The following is a 23,808-nucleotide window of genomic DNA, read 5'->3' on the forward strand; positions in this document are numbered from 1 at the left end:
TGGCCACCTGCTTGCCCCTTGGCCGCTGTGTCCCCCAGACCCCAGAGGTACAGCCGTGCGGCATCACGGGTGGAACCCTTCTCCCCGCCTTGTTTCCACACGCTGAGCGCCCCAGGAAGCCCCCCTCGGGGCCTGTGCTAGATCTGTGTGCTGGCTCTGTTCTTGTCCTACCACGGCCTGAAGCTCCCTGGTCCCTGGCAGGAGAGGTGTCCCGACTTCCTCATGGTGCCTGTTGAGTGACTTGAGAGAAGCTGGCCTGCCAGCTGGAGTCCCTGACCTCAGGTGGCCACGTGTGGCATCTCTTGGAGCCTGTGGGGCGAGGGGGAGGGGGAGTGGCGTGGTCCAGAGATGAGGGTCTCAGGACTCCCTGGGGAAGGAGGTCCCCACCCCTCGCACTGTCCCCCCTCCTGTTCTGGTCTCTCCTGAGGGCAACGGGGTGGCCGCTCCCTGGACTGCCCACGGACGTCTGTGGGGTGAGGTCTTTCCTGATCCGTGAGCGCAGGCGGTCAGGAGGTTGAGTTGATTGCTCTCCCCGGGGGCCGGGGCCGCCCCCAAGGGGCGCACACAGTCACAGAGGACCGCCCTGTCTGGGGATCACCACTGCCCCACAGGGCTCTTGGTGAGCACTGCACTCTCCAAGTTTCTTCAAGCCAGTCCTGCCTGGGTCTACCCACATCGCTCTCTCCTCCTTCGCCGGCTCCACAGCACCTCTCTCAGTCTGAGGAAGCCACCAGCAGCCCAGCTCTTGGCTGGCGCCCCATGCATGGCGTTGTCCTCTCCCAGCGCTGGGAGAGGAAGGTGATTTCCTCCCAGGGTGGCTTGGAGGTGACTCGCCATGTATACGCTGTGCGCTTCACTTCTTGATTGTTTTCATTTTGTGGGCTGGGGTGGAGTCCAGGGCTTTGTGTGTCCTGGGCAGGCTCCTCACCAGTGAGCCCCACACCAGTCTCCACACAGGTGGTGTGTCGTGGTGCTGCGTGGTGACGCCGGTGCAGAGCTTAGAGGGGTCCCCGGAGGGCCCAGTGAAGCAGGCACATCCCGAGGGGGACCGAGGGGGACGCAGGGCCGGCTCTAAGTTCTCAGGTTAGTAGCAAATCGAGACTCGAGATAGGGAATGACCTTGGCTGTGGCCTGGGCACTCGAGGTACGCTTTGTCCTTGCTTTGGGACTTGGAGACAGCAACATGGTTATTACCCTGCAAGTAAGCTTTTGACCATTGTGGACATTGTAGGTGACAAAGGCCCTGTCTCCAAATTTCCTTCCCACGTCAGGTGTGTGGGTCTGGGGTCTTAGAGGGATGTGCCCTAGCCTATGTACCAGCTCACAGCCCAATCCATCCTAATCATTGATGTGCCAGTTCCCTCTTCTAGAGCCCCGGGGGGAGATGGGAGGTCATTCCAGCTGTTAAAAATGGCCCAGGAGGTGGGAGTTGGGATGGACGCTGTGGGCGTGCGAGGTGGGATGGAGGCCGGGGAAGGAGGTGGGAGTGGAAGTTGGGGTGGAGGCCGGGGAAGGAGGTGGGAGATGGGATGGAGCATTGGTGGAGCTGGGCCCTGGACTGTGAGTGACATGGCGTCTGTGAACATGGTGGGACTCCAGAGGAACGCGAGGCCGCCTGCCTCTTAAGCACAGGAGCCCGTCGTCCACCAGTGCTGTGTGCAGTCAGTTACTGGCGTCGGTGCAGTGGTCGGAGCTTGGCCTCTGACACAGTGGGCCGCACCCCACGGAGGGGTCCCTCCACAGCCTCCGTGATGTGTCTAGATGGAATTCTCTTGTGCCAGTCAGCGTGGGCCTCGGCGTAGGCCCGTGAGTCCTAGCGGTGAGCATGGGCAGGTTGTGTGTGTGGCGTGTGGGGCCAGCCCGTGGTGTCTGAAAGACACAGAGGTCTGCCCCGGCTTTCCCTCAGCACAGACCACACCTTCTCCTGGCGGCCGCGAGTGCAGCTTGTCCCTGGTATGTGCCTTCTGGGGGCCATGGTCCTGGCCTGTCACCTTGGCTAGAGTGGTCACGGGAGCCAGTGCTGCCCAAGAAAAATACCTGTGGGCTGTGCAATTCCCAGTGCAGCCTCCTGCGCTGCCGTGGCTCCCGGCCCCATGAAGAGGGTGCAGGGGGTGCGCTGGCCTGGGGTCAAGGAGCTTGGCTGATGGTGCACAGTACTTCAGGGACGGCATCAGTGGAAGACGGTATGTTTGCGGGAGTATGACAGGCCGTCCTATGTGGAGGACTGCCCTGCCCTGTGTGGACAGCCTGTGTGTGTGTGTGCGCGCGTGCGTGCGGGTGTGCGGCCTACACTCTGTGCCTTTGGTCTTCTGTCCTGCCCACAGGCTACTTACTTTCTCCCTCTCCCTGTCAGTTTCATCCAGGTAATTACAGGCCTGCCTCCCAAGGCCTTCCTGTGCTCTCTTCCTGCGTCTTGTACTCGTTGCAGACAGAGCGAGCAGGAGGATCTGTGCAGTTCACCCACCCACATGGCACTGGCGCAGGGAAGAGGCTGACTTAGCAAACTGACTGTCATCATAAGGAATCTGCAGCTCAGTGAGTGTGTGCAGGTGCAGGTGCAGGTGCAGGTGTGAGTCACTTGAAGTGGAGTGCAGAGCTGAGACACCTCCAGCCACAGACCTCTCCCTGATGCAGGGAGTCAGGTCCTCCCTGCACTACGTCTCCGTGGCACCTGCGTGTGGTCTCAGTGGGAAGGTGCCAGGCGGCCCTGCTGGGTAGGGCAGTGTATTCCCTACGCAGGGCATCCCGTTGTGCACGGGACCTGTCTGCTGGGTGGTTCTCAGACTGTCACTCCATCCTGGGTGGTGTGGCAGGTGAAGGTGGCCTCTCCCTTGTTCCAGCACCCTTGTTCGTCACGGCATGTCTGTTATGGAATCCTGTGACACAGCTCTTGCTGGTGCTCAAGGTGGAGACAGACACTTGGGGTCCTCTGGGTTTGTTTCCAGGTCCTCATTGGTGGGGTGGCTGAGTCCCACACTACCAGCTTTCTTGGCTGAGGTCTGGGCATGTCACTGATGTAGCCAGCATGTCTCTGGACACAGACTCCAGTGCATGGGTATAAACTCCCATGCATGGGCGCTGCTCTCATGCATGAGTATAGCTTCCAGAGCTCGGAAACAGATTCTGCATGGTTGCAGACTCGAGTTTCAGCAGCAAGGCCTGTGCATGCTTATGTAATGAATCGCCAGGCTTCCCTGGCCTCTCCCACCTAACCAACCCTCTTAACCCTGTGCCGTGTGCCGCCGCTGTGTGCCGAGTGTGCAGAGTGATGGCAGACCACACCCTCCAGGTCCCTGGCTCTCTGGAGGCTTCCTTTCCATTCTCCCTCTTTCCCCCTCCTGGCAGCACTTTGACACCTGCTCACATTCACATTGGGCAGATTGAAGAAGAAGAATCTGTGAGCTCTGTGCTTGGTAGACTGAAGGAAAGGAGAAGCACTGTTTGTGGTAGCCCTGGCATTTTAAGTGTGGACCTTGCTATGACAAAGGATCTTTCCCTTAATGAGGGTATGTCTGGGATTACAACCAGCCTTAGGTGTAATCCCTGAATTGTGTCTGAGGACAGCAGGGGCTCTCATTAAGGGGTGACTCTCCAGGCCCTACTAGAGTGGGTGGTTGTGGGGCTGGAGGGTGCTCCCTCTTTTGGGATCCAGGGGTGGGGTAGATGCTTTGGAACTGACTATTTTCCCCATGCTGCAGTTAGTGAGAGGCTTTGCCGTGTAAGACCACTCCCTCTTTTCTGCAAGATCACTGTAGACACACAGCCTGTACTCACACCTGGCCCTGCTCAGAGGGTGTGGTGGCGTTTTGTGTGTTTATCCTCTGTTGTGCATGGAGACAAGAGTCGGTCTTTCATCTTGAACATGTGGAACTGGCAGCAATACATGGTTAAGCGTGTTTGAAAATGCATTTTAAGACAGGCAATGCAAGATCAATCCTGTGAGCTGTGAGGCCACGGCCCAGGCTTTCAAAGAGGTGCTGTGTGTGTCAGAGACAAACTAGGTCCTGTTCCAGATGATGTAAATGGAGGGCAGTGAGCTCTATATATAGACAAGCATTGGGGACAATTTGGCCTGTTGTAAATTTTGATCCTCTCCTTAAAGCATTGGTTGGTGTTCGCATAAAGAACACAAGCAAAATCTTAATATCATACATGACATCCCTTTTAGCCCTGCTACTGAAGTCTACTCATGGGTGAATGATTATTAGATTTCAGTAAAATAGATTATGGGAAGTGTTTATTTTTCTCGTGATCTCTTAATGAGGGGAGGTTGGGGTCTGACACGATGCTGACCCTGCAGTACTGGGAAGGTAACGTTTAACTGGGCGTTTCATGCCTAGCTGAACACAGTCATCTGGCTCTGGGTTCTTGGGCAGTTCTTTCTTTCATTCCTGTCTGGTGACTTCTAGGCTCTTTTACAAAGAACAGAGGAAAGAGATAATGTTCACTAGGTATTCGTTGTGATCTGTTTTTCTTTTGTGGGGAGAAGTTATTTTTAGGGAAAAGGTTGGAAAAGGTTGGAAACAAGGCCCTTGTTTGTGTTGGGTTAGGGGCAAAGGCTGTTCCTTGCTCTTGGTGTGCTGACATAAAATACACAGCTTGCATGTAGAAACAAGTCTGGGTTGAATTTTCTTTTACAGTCAACTATTAGAATTTAAAAAAAAATGTGGTGAGATTGGAAAGCACCATGCTGAGGAACGTGTGGGTCTGAGCGCAGCATTTGTCTTCGGTGCTGCCAGTCTGGAAGAACTTGAGAACCTGAGTGAGGTGGAGCCCACGTTGAAAAGTTGCTGCGCTTGTCACTTTAGCTCTGTGGGCAGACTCTCAGATGCTTTCCAGTCACAGTCTCCCTGCATTGTGTCTCAGGCTTTCTGGATTTCCATGCTTGTTTTAAACAAGGAAAATGTGTGATTCTTGGCTTTCTCTGGTTGTCCCTGAGATTTTGGTGTTCCTGAGTTATCTGCAGTGTTGGATTGGATGTAAAACGGTCCCAGTAAGAACCTGGGTCAGGAAAGCTGAGAGGGTGGCAGAGGGCTGATTCTCTCTCAGCTTGCACAGAGGGTGAGTGGCCCCCAGCTCCATCCTGGTGACCATCTTAGGAGAATGCCATCTGGAGTCTGGAGATGGGCGTCTTCCTGGAAACCCTGCTGCTGAGGAAGAGGGACTTGAAATTCTAGTGTCAGTGCCTGGCGGCTGTGGGGTTCAAAACAGTTGCATTCTCCATCTGCAGAGCATTGCTGAGCAGGGCCTCCTACTGCAGGTCGGGGCTGAGACCTTGTCTTTCCCAGTAAAGTCACTCATAAAAGGCCCAAGAAATAAGTCAGTTGTAAATAACAAGCCACTGGCATCCTTTCCTTTGTGGATGGAGGGACAGACAGGCACCAGAGGCTTTCTCCCTTTGATGTGGGAAGGGTACCCCTTACTTTCACAGCAATACCATTTTATTAGCCTCCCAACTCCTTGGACTCCCGGGATGTGTTATTAATAAGCAGGCAGGGCGGATTCCCACCCCCTCGCACTTGTATCTGTTTCCCCTCTCCCACACTTGCTCTTCCTTTTCTGGGTAGAATCGATAACCATGTCCTCCGGGCCACCCTACCTGCAGGTGTTTGATTCCTTCTCTGTTTCTCAGCGAAGACACAGGAAAGCTTACCGAGCACGGCTGGCTTTTCTTTTTCCTTTTCTTTTGGGTAGTGGTAGTGGTACTGATCGACTGCATTGCTCCATTATCTTAGCTCTTGGCAAATGTATCTTTGGGCTTTTATCTGGAAGATGGTGTCTCTTATCTCCTGAAGCAGCAATTTATTTCTTCTTTTTGTTTTTGTCAGCCTAAGGTAAACAATGCCATAAAAGGTAAACCACCACAGAAGGATCACATTTAGGTCCTAAAGCATTTTTGCTATAAGTAGACGTGGCGTTCAGAGCCCTGGTGGGCGGCTGGAGTCGAGCAGAGCGGTGACTCTGCAGGGGTGACCCTGTTGGTAGAGCCGGGGCTGCTCGCACCACCTCAGGAACCTTTGGGGTTGCTGAGCCAGTTAAAGGAAGCTTCCTATTTTCGGTCTGTCAAAGCACCTTGGTGCCTCACCTCCAAAGGAGGGTTTCTAGCAGAAACAGCCTGTGCGTGGTCCCAGGTGGCTTCCCTGCCAGGTCTATCCAGGGGCTCACAGCAGCCCCCAATGCCCATGTCTGTCTCCTTGGCCCTCGTGGGGAGGTGGGCAGGACGCTGTGGCCTCTGATTCTCTTCTTCGTAGGAGAGTGGAAATGGGGCCTGTTCATAATGGATTATTGATGACTCTGGGGACAGCCCTCGGCCTGGGGCCTCAGCAGAGCCCTGCTCCTGCTCTAGGGGACCCTGGTCTGGGGGACTCTTAAGCTGCAATTGTTCCTCAGGCACAGAGTTGGTTGTGGGGAGAGGAACTCTTCATTGTTGCCTGGGAATTCTCCCCACTTGCTCAGAGAATAGGTCTTTTGTCTCCCCAGTAAGATAAGCTTGTCCGGGATGTTAATGATGTATTTTAATTCATGGCTCATAATTCTGCAGTGTGACTTGTGCAGCCTCTATTGTCTCTGTGAGAACAAGCTCCCACAGAGTCCTGCAGCAGGCTGCCACTCCACACTGCGCCCACTTGGTGTGGGTGTGCCGAGCCACGCAGGGCAGGGTCCCCCTCAGACCCCCCTTCCCCCAGACCTGTTTACAATCAGATCAGGTTAACTGATGGCGCCAGAATGGAAAGAAACTGCAGCAGGCACCCCGCCCGCTCCCCACCCCCCCATCTGCCTGGCTCATTGAACACACTCTAAAGTTGGGTGGTTTGGGGAGTGACTGAATATCAGAGCACAGTAAGTGAAATTTAGCCCCTTGTTCCTTTTTCACAGTTAAGTTTTGTTACGTTTAGGGGGTGACACAGACCATTTAGACCTTGTTGGTTTAACAGACAGATTAGAAAACAGTAAGGTAGGTGATTGTCGATTCACGAACTTGCTGTGTACAAATGTTCATAGTGCCCTTTGTAAGAAAATTATTGCTTAAGCTATGGAAGACAGACATTCCCAGCATGACTATGTTTTTGTCCTGCAGAAGGAAAGAAAGGACAGTCCTGAAAGTCCAGGCAAGCTCAGTCTCCTTAATTTTTGCCTGGTTGGCTGCCCTGGCTCACCTCTGGTGCTCAGCCTCATTGATGTCTTTGGAAAGGCCTTTCTGGGGACCCAGAGGTGGTTTTTCATTTAAACAAGCTCCTATTATGCAGATCAGCTGTCTTTCCTTTGACTTTTTTTCTGGAAAGCTAGATGTAGGAAAGGTGATTTCCCAGGGTGCACTCCTGCCCTGAGCCTGCTTGGGCCTAGGGGGAAAGGAAGGGAAGGGAGGTGGGGGGAGGACCCCTCTGCCCGTTTTGTGTTGTGTTTCTGGCTGGAGTGGCAAAGGGGGCTTATTTAAGGTCTTTTGTTAAAAAGGTCCCAAACCCTCTGAAATGGGAAGACTAATGTGAAGACACACGAGCCCCGGGGTCCACAGTCGTCAGTGTTTTGGTGATGGCCTCCCTTCCTTTCTTATCTCTGATTTTGTAATGAGCCTCTAAATATTTCACTATATATTTCCAGTGTCTCCAGCCAAACAGAATAACTGTCATCAATACCGTGGAACACCAAGTCTGTATTAAAGGTTGTTTTTTCTGCAGCTCAGTGGTGGTCTCTCTTCTGGGTGGTTCGGGTGGCTTGGTGAAGTGTTTTCTGGTGGTAAAAACTCACTTGGGCTGTGTAGACAGGTCTGGTGGGCTTCTTTGGCTGATGTCGTTTCATCCCTTTCAGTTTGCTGGACCTAAACCAAATATTGTCAGTGCCAGCCGGGGATGTCTGAGTATTTGGCCACGATTTGTTGGTTTGCTCCGTGGTCCCTTGCAGCCTAAGCCACGCTGGTCACCTGTTCTGAATGCCTTCCAGCCTACGTGCACGCATCGACTGAACCTCACGAGTATTCCAGCACGTAGCTATCATCACAGTCCTCCCAGGTGAGGACGAGGAAATGGTCTCGGGGTCCCGTGGGTGGAGCTGGGTCATCTGATGGCCTTGCCAGCCTGTTGGAAGTTGGTGGGGAAGGGCCTACCTGAGATGGCGGTGTCTCCCCCAGAGAGGCCGTGCGTGGCTGGGGTGTTGGCTGTAGCTGCTCCTCCGAGCTGAGCTGAGGTTCCGGGCTCTTCTCCAGGAGGGAGAGGCCTGTGAAGGACGGGCGTCTCCATGAGGTCAGCTGTGTGCTCCGGGTGGCTCAGGAGGATTCAGGATCTCGGCTTTGGCTGAGTGGGGCTGGCTCGAGGGAGACCCAGGGAAGGACTCATGCTCTTTCTGCCAGAGGACCGGCCTGGAGCTCCAGTCCAGCCACACTGTTTTGATTCCTAGATTCAGTTCCCTGAGGGAGTCTAGTCAGTATTTGTAAGCGCTAGACATTGCTCCCTCCTGGCTTCTGGAAATTTCTCCTGCTTCTCACGGGCAGCGCTTTTTCAGTTGTGCTTGTAGCGGTGCTTCCTTCCTGACCTGCGAGCTCTGAGAAGCTGAGCACCCCGCACGGGTCTCTGGTTCCCCACTGCTGGTCACGTGAGAGGCCTCTGTGCTGTGGACTCTGCATGGTCCTGCGAGGCGCCCTGTGTGGAGCTTGCAGCTCTCAGGAGCAGCCGAGGAGACACCGAGGGACGCGCAGAGCCTGTGTTTATTTTTTAAAATGCCACTCGTTTTCCTTTCTCTGTGTCCAGTGTTTTTGGCTCTGGGGTGCTTGTCCTTCTGTCCCACTGCGCACATCAGCTGGGTTCAGGGTGAGGATGGAGAGTGAAGCCCCTGCGTCCCACCAGGGGAAGCCATCTGTGGGTTGGAACTTTATTTCAGATTTGGTGAATGCAAGGAGTCTGAGCAGTCCCCTAAGTTATCTGCACCATCATCTAGGCCATGGAGTGGGAGAGGAGGAAATGTGTCTGAGGTGTGGCAGCCTGGCATGTGTGTCTCACACCCACAGCATCTGTGTTTGTTTCTGTTTGCTCTTCTCCCTTCTCTCTCCTCATCGTGCATTGTTGTGCAGAGAATGCATACTTTCTCTAATAAACAGATCACTCCCCTGTGTTTCTACAAAGGTGATTACCAAGCTTCTCAAAAAATGAAGTAGATTATTTTCAAAACCCTCATGTGAGCTATTCTCAAAAGCAGCTTTGCACCGTCATTCCCTCTCTGGAAAACTCAGAGCAAGAGGTCCATAGGAGATCAGTTCTAAAATCCCAGTGAACGGGACTCCTTTTGGCTGAGTAAAGTTGAATTACTGCCCTGCACGTTCCCAGCTGCAGCCTCGGGAGAAGATGTGGACTGGCGGAGTGGCAGGCAGTGGGCTGGCCCAGGTGGGCCACGGATGCCCCCGATGGCACCGGCGGGAAACGTCATTGCACTGTCTGTGCCATGTGCGTTCTGAAGACGGCTTCCGGTCCTGTGTGCCAGTTTCTGCCCTCATCTTCTGTAGCACAGTTGTGCCCACAGCCTGGGAGTCCGTGTGGCCATCTCTCAGGGAAGCGACCTCGACCGTTCCTTGGTCCTCGTGTGCATCCACAGGGAGCAGCAGCTGCTGCTGACCAGGCGCCTTCGGTAGTGGACTCCAGGTGTGAGCTGTTGTGATGGCTGTAGCGTTCTTCCTTTGCCTGTGTCTTTCCCTTCAGGCTGTCTGTGAGGCCTCAAGGATGCAGCCTGTGCTGTTTGCCCTGGGATTTATGCCCCCCTGTTGCTTGGGAAGGACAGGTGTGCAGAGAAGGCCGCACAGGGAGGCGGTGGCACCTGGTGGCAGGGTCCAGGTCTTCTCCAGCACCAGGGCTGGGGTCAGAGGACACGCATCAGGGCACCCAAGGGGATGGACAGGGCTCTTCTGGTGAGCGCAGAGGACAACATGTATGTCCTGTGGCCTGGTGGTGGCGTGGCCCCGGTCAGCTGAGCCTGAGGGTTGCGGGACTGGCTTGTTCCCCTTTTCCCTTTCACCCTGTGGAGTGCTCTGCAGGGCAGGGGGCTGCCTGGCAGCGGAGGAGGCGGGGTGGCGGCACTCAAGGCCTCATTGTTGAGGGTGATGGACTAGATCTGAAGGGGACTGCCAGTCGGAGAGGGCACGGCCCTGGGTGCAGCTGCCTCCTCCTGTCCCCTCTGCTGCAGGCATCGTGGACAGGTGAGGGTGGTTGGTGCTAGGTGGAAAGGACGTGGGGCAGGGCTGGGCTCTGCCGGGGTGTGCTGGCGTGGAGGGGGGGCGGCCTTGTCCCCAGGGCCGCAGGAGGCGTGGCCCGGAGCAGAGCGCCCGGGATGCCATTCCTGTTGCACCCAGTCTTTCCACCATGGGCCCCACCACCATGGCTCCTCCTGCCCAGACCCTTATTCAGTCATGTCTGGCCAAGGCTGGGCTTGGACGAGCTTCCAACATGCCCACCGCAGGCACAGTTAGCTGTGCAGTGGGGCTGTGTCCAGGGCCCGGGTGGCGATGTTTCTCTCCATGGGGACCCTGAGCCTGTCTGCCTCTGTGGCAGGGCGTGTGGTGGGCCCTCGCCGACGGCTGTGGGCTCCTCTCTGCCTGACGCCGTGCTGATAAGGTCTCCTCCTCTGTTGCAGGTGCTCGAAGCTGCGTGCTACCTTCTCCTGGACTATGTACCTCTGCGCCACGGGCTCCTCTCTCATCTCCGGGTGGGGGTCTTCCTGAGAATGGAGTGATCCGACGCCCTCCCATCAGGCCTGCGCCTCGGAAGACTGTGCCACACCCCGGCCCACGTTGCCCCCATGGATCGCAACAGAGAGGCGGAGATGGAGCTGAGGAGAGGGCCCAGCCCTCCCAGGGCTGGCCGCAGCCACGAGGTGGATGGGGACAAGGCTGCATGCCACAGCTGCTGCATCTGCGGCAAGAGCTTCCCCTTCCAGAGCTCGCTGTCGCAGCACATGCGCAAGCACACGGGGGAGAAGCCCTACAAGTGTCCGTACTGTGACCACAGGGCCGCCCAGAAGGGCAACCTCAAGATCCACATCCGGGGCCACCGCACCGGGACCCTTGTCCAGCGGCCCGAGCCGGAGGCCGGCGAGACGCAGCTGGGCGAGACGCGCGTGTCCGAGGGCCTGGACGGGTGCACCAGCCCCACCAAGAGCTCGTCGGCCTGCAACCGCATGCTGAACGGGGCGGCGCAGGCGGACGGCAGCAAGATCCTGCTGCGGAGCAGCCGGAAGGAGGCGGAGGGGGCTGCCGGAGCCCCGGGGGAGGTCGAGGCCGCCGCTCGCTGCTCTTTCTGCAAGAGCCAGTTCGAGCGCAAGAAGGACCTGGAGCTGCACGTGCAGCAGGCCCACAGGCCCTTCAAGTGCAGGCTGTGCAGCTACGTGGCCCTGCGAGAGGAGTCGCTGCTGGGCCACATCGAGCGGGACCACATCACGGCGCAGGTGCCCAGCGGGGGCGAGGCCTGCGTGGAGAACGGCAAGCCCGAGCTGAGCCCTGGGGAGTTTCCCTGCGAGGTGTGCGGCCAGGCCTTCAGCCAGACCTGGTTCCTGAAGGCGCACATGAAGAAGCACCGGGGCTCCTTCGACCACGGCTGCCACATCTGCGGCCGGCGGTTCAAAGAGCCCTGGTTTCTCAAGAACCACATGAAGGCCCACGGCCCCAAGTCGGGGAACAGGAACAGGCCCAAGAGCGAGCTGGACCCTGTGGCCACCATCAACAACGTGGTCCAGGAGGAGGCCATCGTCGCGGGCCTGTCTCTCTATGAAGTCTGCACCAAGTGTGGGAACCTGTTTACAAACCTGGACAGCTTGAACGCCCATAACGCCATCCACCGCAGGGTGGACGCCAGCCGGACGCGAGCCCCGGCCAAGGAGGGGCCCGAGGAGAGCCCCCCGGACACCAAGCAGTTCTTCCTACAGTGCCTGAATCTGAGACCCTCCTCGGCTGCTGCCGTGGCCCCCTGCGGGCAGGCCGGGCAGCGGGTGCCTGAGCTCGATCCTGTCAACAGCTACCAGGCCTGGCAGCTGGCCACCCGGGGCAAGGTGGCCGAGCCAGCCGAGTACCTCAAGTACGGGAGCTGGGACGAGGCGCTGGCGGGGGACGTGGCCTTTGACAAGGACAGGCGCGAGTACATTTTGGTGACCCAGGAGAAGCGCAAGCGTGAGCAGGATGCGCCGGGCACCCAGGGCCCCCCCAGGAAGAGGGCCAGCCTGCCGGGCGACCCCATGCTCCCTGGCCACCTGGACCCTCGGCCGCCCGTGCGCCCCAGCCGCCGAGCCACGGCCCCCGCGGGCCACGGCAAGTCTTCGGAGTGCTTCGAGTGCGGCAAGATCTTCCGCACCTACCACCAGATGGTGCTGCACTCGCGCGTGCACCGGCGGGCGCGCCGGGACCGGGAGGCCGAGGGGGACCGCGCGGCCTGCGTGCGCTGCAGCTCGCTCAGCGAAGGTGACTCGGCCTCCCAGCCCAGCAGCCCCGGCTCTGCCTGTGCCGTTGCCGACTCGCCGGGCTCCGGCCTGGCTGACGAGACTGTGGACGACAGCAGCGAAGAGGCCGTGCCTGAACCTGCGTCAGGTGAGTGGGCCGGTGCGGGCTGAGAGAGGTCCAGTAGCTTGGGCCTCGGTGGCCCCTCCCAGGTGTTCCTGCGCCCAGCGAGTCCCATGTCCTGGCCGCCTTGTGTCCAGAGGGTCCAGCCCCCAGGTCACCCCAGGCTCGGGTGGCCTCGAGGGCAGTTACGCCCTGCCCAGCGTCCCGTGTGCCCTGGCGCTCCTGTCCCTCTCGCTGGGCCTGCCTCTTCCCTCGGCCCACCATCCTGGTGCACTCTGCAGGGCTGCAGAAGTTCACCTGTGGCCTCATGAGGAGTGGGTTTCTCCCAGGCAGCCTCCATTTCAGAGTAGGGAAATGGGCCACGGGTTAACTCATCCTGAGTGTGCCCTTCTCTTGCTTGACTGTCCTAGACCCCATTGTGAACGAAGGATGCATGCACATGCGCACACAAGCACACGCACCACTCAAAGGCCACGTATGTACATGTGCTCAAAATGCGTGCATAGTATGCCAACACATGCGAGCACATGTCTGCGAGCACATGTCTGCGGGCACATGTCTGCGGGCACATGGGCACCTCAGATTTGAATATACATCCGAAGTCAACATAATACACGTGAACACGCGCTCCCCTTACACATACGTATTTCTAAAGAAACGCGCACAGTGCACACACATGTACACTTGTTTGTGAGTACACACTTCCTCTCTGCTCCTCAGATTCCTGTGTGTTTAGGGACAGTTAATTGGAACATGTGACTTTCCCAATTGCTCATGTCTCTGTATTTGGCTAACTTCGGTTTTATAGTCTTCCTCATTTTTTTCTGTATTTTTAATGCACATTTTGGTGTTTCTTGACTGTCCTTGGGTAATTGAAGTAGAAGGTGATGTTTTAGTCCTGGGCACCTGCTGGGGAGCGGAGCTTGTCTCTGAAAGTTGTAGACTCGTGGAGTCACAGTCGAGGGGGGCGGTGGGGAATCTGCAAGCCTCTCCTCAGGACAGGTCATCCCTGGAGGCGGCCTTTCCTTGTCAGGATGAAGCTGCTAGTTATCACGGGTTCACGGGGGGGGGGGGGGGGGGGGACAGGGGCCTGCGGCTCTCGGATGTGCACACCACAGAGGTGAACGCTGTGGTTTGTCTGGTGCTTTGAGAGCCGGTGTTCTGTCCATGTTTTGGTCGGTGCAGGTGCTGGCAGCATATACCCTGTGTCCCCTGTGCTGTCCTGCAGGGGGGCTGTCCTGGTTCTGAGAGGACCCCGGGGCCTGGCCTCCGAGAGCAGGGCTACCCCAACTCTTCCACCTTCTTTCAGCAGCTTTTGGTGCACAGCTTGGTGTGCCACTCGCCCCTTTGCTCCACCCTTCTTATAAGTGGGTTGTTGCTGATCATGGCCTTGACTGCTGCTTTGTGGACTGGATGTGGTGTTTGCTAGAAGTGTGTGTTTTTCCACTGTGGGAAGAAGCGCCTTTACTATTTGGGAGACAGTGATGAGCTTTCCGTGCTGCGTCCTAGAGGCCCTGTGATCCAGATCGAGTGAACCCACTTGTACACGGGAAGCCGAGAGGCCTGGAGAAGCCACTTCAGGGGGCATGCACTGTTTCTGCTTGGGTCCATTAAGTTTGGAGACTATTGCTTCCTTCTGACAAGCATGGTGTGTATTTGCTCTCTCAGTGACTGAATTCTTGAGAACCGTGTGCGTGCCTCACGTATGCATAGTGGATTTGAATGTAGCAGAGTTGGCCATGGGGGAAACAGGAGACAGTAGCTTGTGGCTAAAGGGAGAAATGAGCAAGGGAGGAGTTTTGAAGCACGTGCAGGTCTGTGGAAGTCCCTTTCCCTGTTGGGGTGGTGGCTTCCCACCAGATGTCCAGGCTGGGTGATCTCAGCAGCAGTGCAGCCCGGGCCATCACACGACACACGGTGGAGCAGCCCTCAAAGCCGTGGCCCCCGGGGTCTGGCTAGGCTGGTGGAGGAGCGGCCCTTGAAAGGAAGCCAGCTATGAAGAATGCTCTCTGCGGCATCTGCCCTCGGCTCCCTCCCCAGAATGCACCGCGGGGCTGTGGACAGCGCTCACCCTTCCCGATGCTGGGATCACGTAAGCACTGGAAATATTGGGGATTCTTGGAGAATGCCGAAGGGATGACTGGAGACCGTCATTTGTGAGAGACATTTCAGAAACTGACGCCCAGCCGGGATTGCAGCTCTCCTGAGAGGCAGAGTTGGGGCAGAGCTGAAGGTAGAATTCAGGTCTGTGTCCTTCCAGCATCTTCTGTGTGGGTGCCATCACTCACACAGTGAGTGGGAAGGCAGCCGAGGCTCCAGGCACTGGTGTGGACACTGCTGGTGGACTGACTTGTGTCCCTCGGTGTCCCGGGGGTTGCTCTGCCTTTGCCTCCTGGCGTCTGTCCTCACTGACTCAGCACACAGGTGAGCCGAGCTGTGAACAGTAAGGTCGGTTCTGAACCAGGTTCACTGGAAAAGTGACATGGCTCTGGCACAAAGGTTGGACAATGAATGCTTTTAATTTGGAAGATGGGGAGCTCAGGGGTGGATAAGTGGAGTGTATGTATAACACGTGTGGTGTACATGTATGCGGGGGACCAGAGAAACGTGTCTCAGGAGAAGTGAATATCTCCCCACCAGTGAGGGAAGAACACCAAGTGCCTGCGCCAGCTGGGGCTCTGCTCAAGAGTCGTAGGCACAGGAGATGCACGCTGAGGGGCCAGCCCCGAGGGAGGGCTGGGCACAGAGACCAGCCATGGATGCACCACGTGGGGTGGGCACAGTGGCTTTGAGGGCTTGGACTCCTGTGGCCACGGCACCGGAGGTTCTGGCGTGGCAGGTTTGTGCACGGCTCTTCCCTCACACTGTCATTTAAGGTGAAGGGAGCCGAGCGGCCTGGTTCCCCTCCCTTCCTTGTCCTGCCCTGGAGCCCCGCCCATGGCAAGCAGTCCTATTGGGAGTGAGAAGCGTGGCTGTGGAAGGCTCAGTGTTGTGCATTTGGGGACCGAGGGTGTCTTCAGAAGATGCAAACGTGGCTGAGACAGCCCACGGCTGGAGCCTCCGTTGGCCTTTGTGTTCCTGCGGCTGCAGCTCTTCGTGCCAAACTCGTCTTCTTTCCTCGGGGCCGTCGGCAGTGAAGAAAACGTGAGCTGCGCTCAGGCTGAAAACCAGACAGGGAACCGAAGGCCGAGCAGCCTTTCTTCCTTCTTCAGGAGAGCAGACAGCGGTGACTCAGCCGGGGAGGAGTGTCTCTGGAGCCGTGGCACGGAGCCGTGGCACAGAAACTGTGGCATGGCGTGTCCGTATAGCCGTGGTGTCTCTGCAGAGCCGGGGCACGGAGCCGTGGCATGTCTGCGGGGCTGTGGCATGCCCACCAGGCCAGGGCTCTGTCCCTTTCGCTGTCCCCTAGCGTTTCCTTCAGTGGGGGAACAGAAGGAGGCTTCAGGGAGTGCCACTTGCCTTGTCTGCTCCCCAGACCTGTGCAGTTCACTGCATCTCCAAGGGTGGGGCTGCCGGGTCCAGCCTTGGACCTCTGGGGCCCGCCACCTCCAGGGCTGTGTTGCTTATGGCCTCACAGCTGGTGCTACAAAGAGGCAGAATGGGCCGGACAGAAGGTGAATCACTGGAGACCAGGAGGTGTTTGACGAGTGGACTGGAAGTCACCACCCAGGGCGAGGGGGGTGGTGATCCCCAGAAGTGACAGCTTTGATGGCTTGCAGCACAGGAAGCCGTGATTCCCAGAGGTGTCGGGGTTCAGGTTTAGATGAGGCCAGCTGCTGTAGAGTCTGGAGGGTGTGGAGTTGGACTCTGCCAGCTCCGTTGCTGCAGTGAAGTCTGCAGTGGGCCGGGGTGGGCAGGAGGGGCGGAGTGATGTGGAGCAGCTCCTCCCCTCAGAGCGGTACGTGGTGACGGGCTGGAGAGTGGGGATGGAGGCCCAGGGGGTTCTGTGTCTGAAGGTGGCAGGTGGAAGAAGAGCATGTGAAGACACTGTTGGGGCAGAGGTGACAGCTCAGGCAGGTTTGAGCATAGTGGGCGGATTAGGGGTCCCTAGAGCCAAGGGCCAGTGAACAGCACGGGGGGGTGTGTTTTTGTTTTTGCAATTTTTTTATTAAAGAATTTATTAACATTGATTTTTTTTTTGCCAGTCCTGGGCTTGAGCTCAGGGCCTGAGCACTGTCCTTGGATTTTCTCAAGGCTAGAGCTCTACCACTTGAGCCTCAGCACCATTTCTGGCTTTTTTCTATGTATGTGATACCGAGGAATTGAACCCGGGTCTTTGTGCATGCTAGGCTAGCACTCTACCACTAGGCCAAACTCTGGGCCCCAACATTAATTTTTACATAATATTTCAAATCACATGTTTAACAAACAAGTATTCAAGAAGGGAATCTATATATATAATCATTGGCACTTAGATTTCAGAACATAATTAAAATTTGGCTGAGGGCTAGTATGTCATAGATGTTAATCTATGATATCTTTAATATGTGGCTATTAGATCCAAACAGTACAAGAGCAAGGACTCAATATTTGCATACCCAATGCCATGGACATAGTACAGGAAATATAAACACAACTATATAGACATAAAAACTTATGACTCTATAGACATAATGTTTATTACATAGAATGGGGGTTTTGTAGCCCCTCTGCCACATACAAGGGTTTTTGTTTTTTTAATTTTGCTTGTTTCTGTGCTGGTACTCGGGCTTGAACTCAGGGTAGGCGGCTGTCCTTTCTTTGCTATTTATTTATTTATTTCTTTGCTCATTTCCAGGTTTAGGATTTTTTTTTGTTTGGGGTCTTTCTCAGATAATTTTGAGTGTGCTGGATCTAATGTGAGGCCAGTTTTCATCAGGGCTATGTACGATCCGTTATTTGCATGTGTAATTTGCACAAGGCTTTACATATGAAAATGATGGCAGATTTAGATCTGTATGTTACTTAGAATAAAACATCCAGTGATGTTTATTATGGCATTAAAAGTTAAAAAGTTAGTGCTTTCTTTCCTTGAGTTTTTCCTAAGCCCATGTCCTGGTTCACATGGTGATACTGGTTGCAGAGACCTTGTTTCCTAACCCACACAGGAAACCTTGATCAGAAGAAATATTCTCACAAGTTAGTAAGACATTTGGGGTGTTGGTGTGCCAGCTCTAGCATTGCTCAGCTTTTTTTCTTTTCTTCCAGAATAATTACTTTCAGCACTTAGGAGTAAATGATTCCAGCTTTGATGCAATTTTGATTCCTGTTTTCATTTAATGGCCTCCTTGGCGATTGAGATGTGTTGTGTGAAATGGTAGTCCAGGGATGTGTCAGCTGAGTGTGCTGTCTGTCTGTAAACATTGCCGTCTCTGATACGGAAGGCAGGTAAGGAGGGCAGCTGCCTCTGGGATCAAGGATTCATGGCCCAGTCATGGGTGTTGGAGAACAGTTTTGATACTGACAGGACTTTGACCTTCCCAGTCTGCCTTGCAGTTCCCGTATTTCTTTTGATTTTAATCTGTCATGTGACGGTTGTGAATGGTGGCAGCAGAGCAGGGACCTGAGGTCAAATCCAGCAGCCACCTTGTGGTTCTTCTGGACTGGAAGAGGTTTGAGAGGTGGCCCAGGGTCTCCTGAGAAGGATTTGGGAAGTTCCTGCGTCTCAGGTGTGAGAGCAGCGCTGGGAAGGCCTGGCTGGGGAGCTGAATGGAGGCGGAGGCTGTGTGTTCTGATCTCCATGGCGACTCCCCTCAGAGCCCCTGGTGTTGTCCCTGTGGTCAACGAGGGACTGGAGAATGGTGTCATCTCAGCCTGGTTATGGGGCTGGATGGGACCGGGAAATCTTTAGCTCTCAGCCTCCTTAGTACCCGGCCCCTGTTGTGTAGTGGAGGCTTGGCATTTCTTATAAACCTTCAGTGTAAGCCAAGGGGGTGTCTCCGAATGATCCTCAGGTGAGAACTCTGAGGTTTAGACAGACAGTTAAAGACTCTTCCTCACGACTGCGGTCACTGTGGGCGCGGTAGGTCTGACGAGTGCTCTCTCCAGCCATGTGGAGGCAGGTAGAAAGCAGTGGAGCTGCGAGGCCAGCTTCTCCGTGCTCCACCATTGAGCCTTTCCTTACCCGCCTCGCTCCCTGCCCCGGCCTGCTCGCTACCCTAGCCCCGCTTCCCGGTCTGCGCCCTGTTCCCTACCCTGCCTGCTCCCCAGCCAGGGTGCTGCTCTCTACACTGCCCTGCTCCCTGGCCCGGGCCCCGCTCCCCAACCCAGGCCCTGCTCCCTGGCCCGGGCCCCGCTCCCCAACCCAGGCCCTGCTCCCTGGCCTGGGCCTGGTGCAGCCTGTTCTGAAGTCTTCTCCCTGGAGAAGGACACAGGGATGGCTGCTGGGTCCTGGTCCCCTCTTGCCTGAAGGCCAGCCATCTCAGTTGTCATAGCCATGTGGCTTGGGTCCTTTGAAGCCGGACTTGCCAACCCCCTACTTCTGTCTGACATGAATACAGTCTATGCTGCTTAGTGAATTAACCGTGCTACAAATAGGTGAAAGACATTTTCCTCTTTATCCGTATGTCTCCCCCCTCCCTCTCCCTCCCCCCACTCTGTGCGATCCCTGAACGCTTTGTTTGTTTGTTTTGGGACCAAGTTTTACACTCAAGTAGCGCTTGGTGTGAAGTAATTCATCCAAATACTGTGCTTGTTTTGGAGTGAAAGTTGCCAGATTTATACATAAAAATACAGTATGCCTGGTTAAATTTGACTTTTACATAAACAGTAGATGCACGTTTAGGAAAAAGCATGAGTGTATCCCAGGTAGGACTGGGGCATGCTTATGCTGAAGATGGTCTGCCCACCATCTGAAGTAAGGCAGTTGAAGCGTTGGACCCCCTGGAGTTTACCTGGGGCTCTCTGGCTGGTTCCTGAGCACCAGGCACTGTCTGGTCTTGTTGGCAGAGGTCTCCTGCTGAGCAGCTTGCCCGCCCTGTGTTTACTATGGGTGGGGAGAGGTTGGCGTCTCTCACCAGCAAGTGGGCTAGGCAGATGGGGAATGCTTTCTTCTCTGTCTGCACTTTACATGGGCTCAGACCTGAAACCCACCCATTAGCTCTGCCAAGGGGCTGTCAGAGCAGTTCTGAGAGAGACCACAAGTTCCCTTCAGTTTGCTTGGGGATGAAGCTGGCTGTTTTCAAACAGAGCCCTGAGTGCCTGGATGAAGGTGACCTGTGACCCCCCCAGTTCACTGTACACCAAGACTGGCCCTGGGGCTGGGCCACCCACCAATGGAGTTTGCTTCAGGAGCTGTGTTGTGGCTCTGGTGGTGAATGTACCTGGGAGGCCCCTCCGCCTTCTCCAGGTCAGCTCTGGACTCTGTGGTAGTGTCGCATCTATCCGGCAAGCTGCTGGCCCACGAGATCCATGGAGGGCCTGGGTGCGCGTCAGGACACACCCCGGGCCCTGGCGGGCCCTGTGTCACAGGAGCTGGTGAGTCTAGTGGAAGACACCCTGGAGGCAGGCAGGCCCCTGGGAGAGTGCTCCTGGAGCAGCTGGGGTTGCAGGGGGGAGCTGCCTGGCTGCTAGCTTGTTTGATCATCTCCTGTGGTTAGAACCTCCCCAGTGTTTCATCTTGAAATCGTCCTTCAGTTGGTATGGGTAGAGCCCACCTTTTCATGGATTTGCCGCCCGGGATATTGACCAAGCATGGGCAAAACCAATTCACTTTTGTTTTAAAATGTGCAGACTTCTCAATTCAGGTTGTGTTGAAACTGAGGAGCCCTTTGCCAGCTGTGCACTCGGCCACTGGTGGACTGTCACGTCACAGTGTGCCAGCGCTCCTGCTGGAAGGAGGTCGTGTCCGGAGATGGGTGAGGCGATAGAGCGGGTGGAGAGTGAGCCCAGCATAGGTGGCAGGTGAACTGTGGACATTTGTGAAGCCGCTTGTGTTTGGTGAGGTCTGGACCGTGCTGGCAGGTGGCTTGTGTGTTGTAGAAGCTGGGAGGCAGGGAGGGCAAAGCGACTCACCACAGTGCAGGTCTGCGTTGCCGACTTGAGCCTGTGCTCCTTGCTCTGGCTTCCTGGGGCACGTCCCCACGGCGGGCACCCTCGGATGGGGATGTGTGGACCCCATGTCCGTCTTTTTTCTGGTCTGGTGTTGTCACCCTAATAAGTGACTTTCCTGGATTTGGCGGGGGTAGTAGGTCCCCGTGTGGAAATCACCCAGAAACACACAGGGAGAGAGACAGGCAGGGCAGGGATGGAGGAGGTGGAGGGCAAGCTGAGAGCAACTGGGGGGGGGGGTGGCTGCACGACTTCGCGGGTGTGTACCGGCTGTGTCACGTGTGTGCTGTGCACGTGCCGACGAGCGCTCAGAAATAGACGCATTCATATACGACGGCACGTCCTGTGCAGTGTAATCACCGCAGGGAATGCAGATGAGCAGGACAGAGGCTGTCGGCACCCCAGGACGTCTGCTGCTGTGCTGTCTGGGGTGCTGCTCCCGTCTGGGGTCCTACGCCGTTTGCATGTAAACCCACGTGGAAAGCGGACATCCTCCTCCCTGCTGCCAACTGTGTCATGAACTTTTGGTGTGCAGTTCTGACAGGCTCCCGGGGGTGCAGGAAGCGCCATGAGTCATTGGTGGCAGCTCTCCCAGACTCGGATTTCAGGGTGGGAGAGGCGTGCACTTGCCCGTTGCTGGTGGAGCTGTGAAGCTGCGTTCCCATCCAAGCAGGTTCTGGCTCCAGCCATAGCTCGGAGTCCCGAGGCTGTCTAGGCCTTCCGTGTTTCCCTTGTGGATGAGACGGTCTGGCTGCAGCCTCGACACACTGCCCCTTCTTCATGCTGCTATGCTTCAGAAGGAAGCCATTTTTATTTTCACTCACTGGAAGACCGCTTGTGACATTATTTACTTGAAGTTTGAGCTTTAGGACCAAGATCGTTACTATGTATTTTAAAGCAATGTTACATTTTGTCTTCATTTCCAAAGAGATGATAGAGATTAGAATTGTATTTAAAAGGAAGCTGTCACTGAAGGATCTTTGTTTCTACTTTAGTTCTTTCTCATATTTAGGGCTAGTCCAGCAGACACAGCCTTCTTTGTCTTTCTCTTGTCTACGTCAGTGTGTGGCCAGGGTCACTGAAGGCTGTGTGTCTCTTGGGAGGGGTGGCTGGCCTGGCATAAATGGCCATGTTGCGACTTCAGTGAGAAAGAGGAATCGAAAGGCATTGCGCTTGCTGGCCTGTTAATTTATTCTGAACCGGCTTGTACTTTGGTGTAAACATTCAGTCATGATTGATTTCCGTGCTGAAATGCCTTTGCAAGTCCATGACTGGCAAAATAGGTATTTTTATATCCAATACATTTCTTGCCTTTTGACTATTTAGCTGTCATTTCTCTTTTTAGAGTGTGAGATAATGTAAATATGTATTAGCTCAGGGCATTTTGAAACTTCCATAGAGGAACTCGCTGAGCAGTCATTTCACAGAGTGAACCATGTGCATCAGTGTGTGTGCGCGTGTGTGTGCGCGTGCGTGTGTGCACGTGCGTGTGTGCGCGTGCTTGTGTGCACATGTTGAATACATGCACGGTGAAACAGTGAGGACACCCTCCCGTTCATACTGCTAACACAGATCGGCACTGTTAATTATATTACAAATGGAGAAACCCTTTCATGTTTTATTACAGCTTCTCATCTTTCAGCGTGGAGATGTGGGAGGTAGGAAGCTTGGCGTAGTCTCTCCTGGAGCCTTCTGGGGCATGAGGCAGAGGATGAAGTGTCTCCTTCTGGACTGTGCGCCCAGTGAGGTGGGTGGGAAGGGCGGCTGCCCGCTGGCGGAGGCCGTGGCCTCACATTTCCAAGGCTGCTGGCCTTGCTTGGGGCTCTGGCTTCCCAGTTTCCTGGGTTAATAAGATGTTGAAAGTGGGAGGAGCCTGGAGGAAGATCCCGGGTGGGGCCTGGGACCCGGCCAGCCATTCTTGGAAGCAGAGGGGAGCGGGGCAGGTTCCTTTCAGTGCAGGAGTTGCTGCAGTCAGGATCCGGGTTCATTTGCCAAGCTTCACTTCCAGTCTGTATAGCAGCCACCTCGCAGATGCAAGCGGTGGAGTGCCATTGTGAAAACCTGCTTCTTGCTCAGCTGAAGTGCAGCCAGGTTATTCATGGAGGCCTGGGGGCTTGTTGGCCTAGGCCGAGGGCCAGACATGGCTTCATGCGCTTTCCCTCCCCCTTTGTTTGCTTATTAGCAACAGCTGTAATCTTGGAGTGTCATCACCCCCTCCCCCAGGAGAGGGCAGTTGGAGGCAGCACTCTTCTTATCTACAGCCACACAGGGAAGGAGGTGATGTCAAGAAGGAGGTGACGGCTATTAAAAAAGAATGATCATATTTTCCAACCAGTCTGTGAGAGTCTCTCCCCACGTGCAACTTGAGACCTTGGGCCACCGCTGTGACGGTCAGCCTGATGTCCACACTGCAGAACGTCCAGCTTCCTGGAGCCTCAGAGCCCTCCTGGCCATCCTGTCCTCCCGTCCTCCCTGTCCTCCTGACCTCCCTGTCCTCACTGTCCTCCCGTCCTCCCTGGCCTCCCATCCCCTCTCATCCCCTCTGTCCTCCTGGACTCCCTGTCCTCCTGGCCTCCCTGTCCTCCCGGCCGCCATGCCCAGGCTCACACTTACGGGTGTGAAGTTGGATACCTCGTGCCCGGAAAGGTCTTGACGCCTTGCTCGTGCTGGTCATGGATGCCGCCTGGATGCCTTGCAGCTGTCCCAGGGTGGCAGTGGGACGTCACCTCCAGCAGGCGGGCCGCAGCATGCTTTCCAGCGGCCGCCCACTGCTTGCTTAACACATCTCTCGGCCTGCTGGTGTCCAGGACTGAATTCAAATGGGACTTCACCAAGCGCCTTCTCGTCCCTTGCAGGAAGATGTAGGCCCAGTGCAGCACCGTGCTGGGATGGCCTTTCACTCTGGATGGCTGTACATTCCTTTCCAGAGCCAGGCATTGGAAGCAACTTACTCTTTCCTGTGAGCATGAATTAATGTGTTTAATTTCCAGCTCTTGAGAACTGTTGGTAGCAGTGTCTTCACTTGTTGGCAAACGAAACTAAGTGGAAGCGAGACCTGCAGAGCCAGTTGAAGGCCGTGTCTTTCAAGGGAAGATGGACACTGCCTTTGTGGAAGTCCTGCCATTCGAACTCCTTTCACACGGTCTACAAGCTGAGCCTCCATTCACACTGTGCCAGCTTCACTCACACTGTGAACAAGCTGCACTCATACTGTGTACAAGTTCCACTCACACTGTACACGAGCTCCACTCCCT

General features: G+C 55.6%; 1 protein-coding gene across 2 annotated transcripts in view; it reads left to right on the plus strand.

The window, feature by feature from the left end:
- Znf516 (zinc finger protein 516) overlaps positions 1-23,808 on the plus strand; it is a 70,284-nt gene that overhangs the window by 20,761 nt on the left and 25,715 nt on the right. For both annotated transcript variants that reach the window (XM_090352953.1, XM_090352954.1), the window contains exon 2: positions 10,612-12,553. In XM_090352953.1, the coding sequence (XP_090209079.1) occupies positions 10,777-12,553 (1,777 nt within the window). In that variant the 5' untranslated portion in view covers positions 10,612-10,776. The remainder of the gene's footprint in view (positions 1-10,611; positions 12,554-23,808) is intronic.

This window comes from Megascapheus bottae, chromosome 19, assembly GCF_031878675.1.
Source record: "Megascapheus bottae isolate mThoBot1 chromosome 19, mThoBot2.hap1, whole genome shotgun sequence".
In the NCBI taxonomy this organism is placed as follows: Eukaryota; Metazoa; Chordata; class Mammalia; order Rodentia; family Geomyidae; genus Megascapheus; species Megascapheus bottae.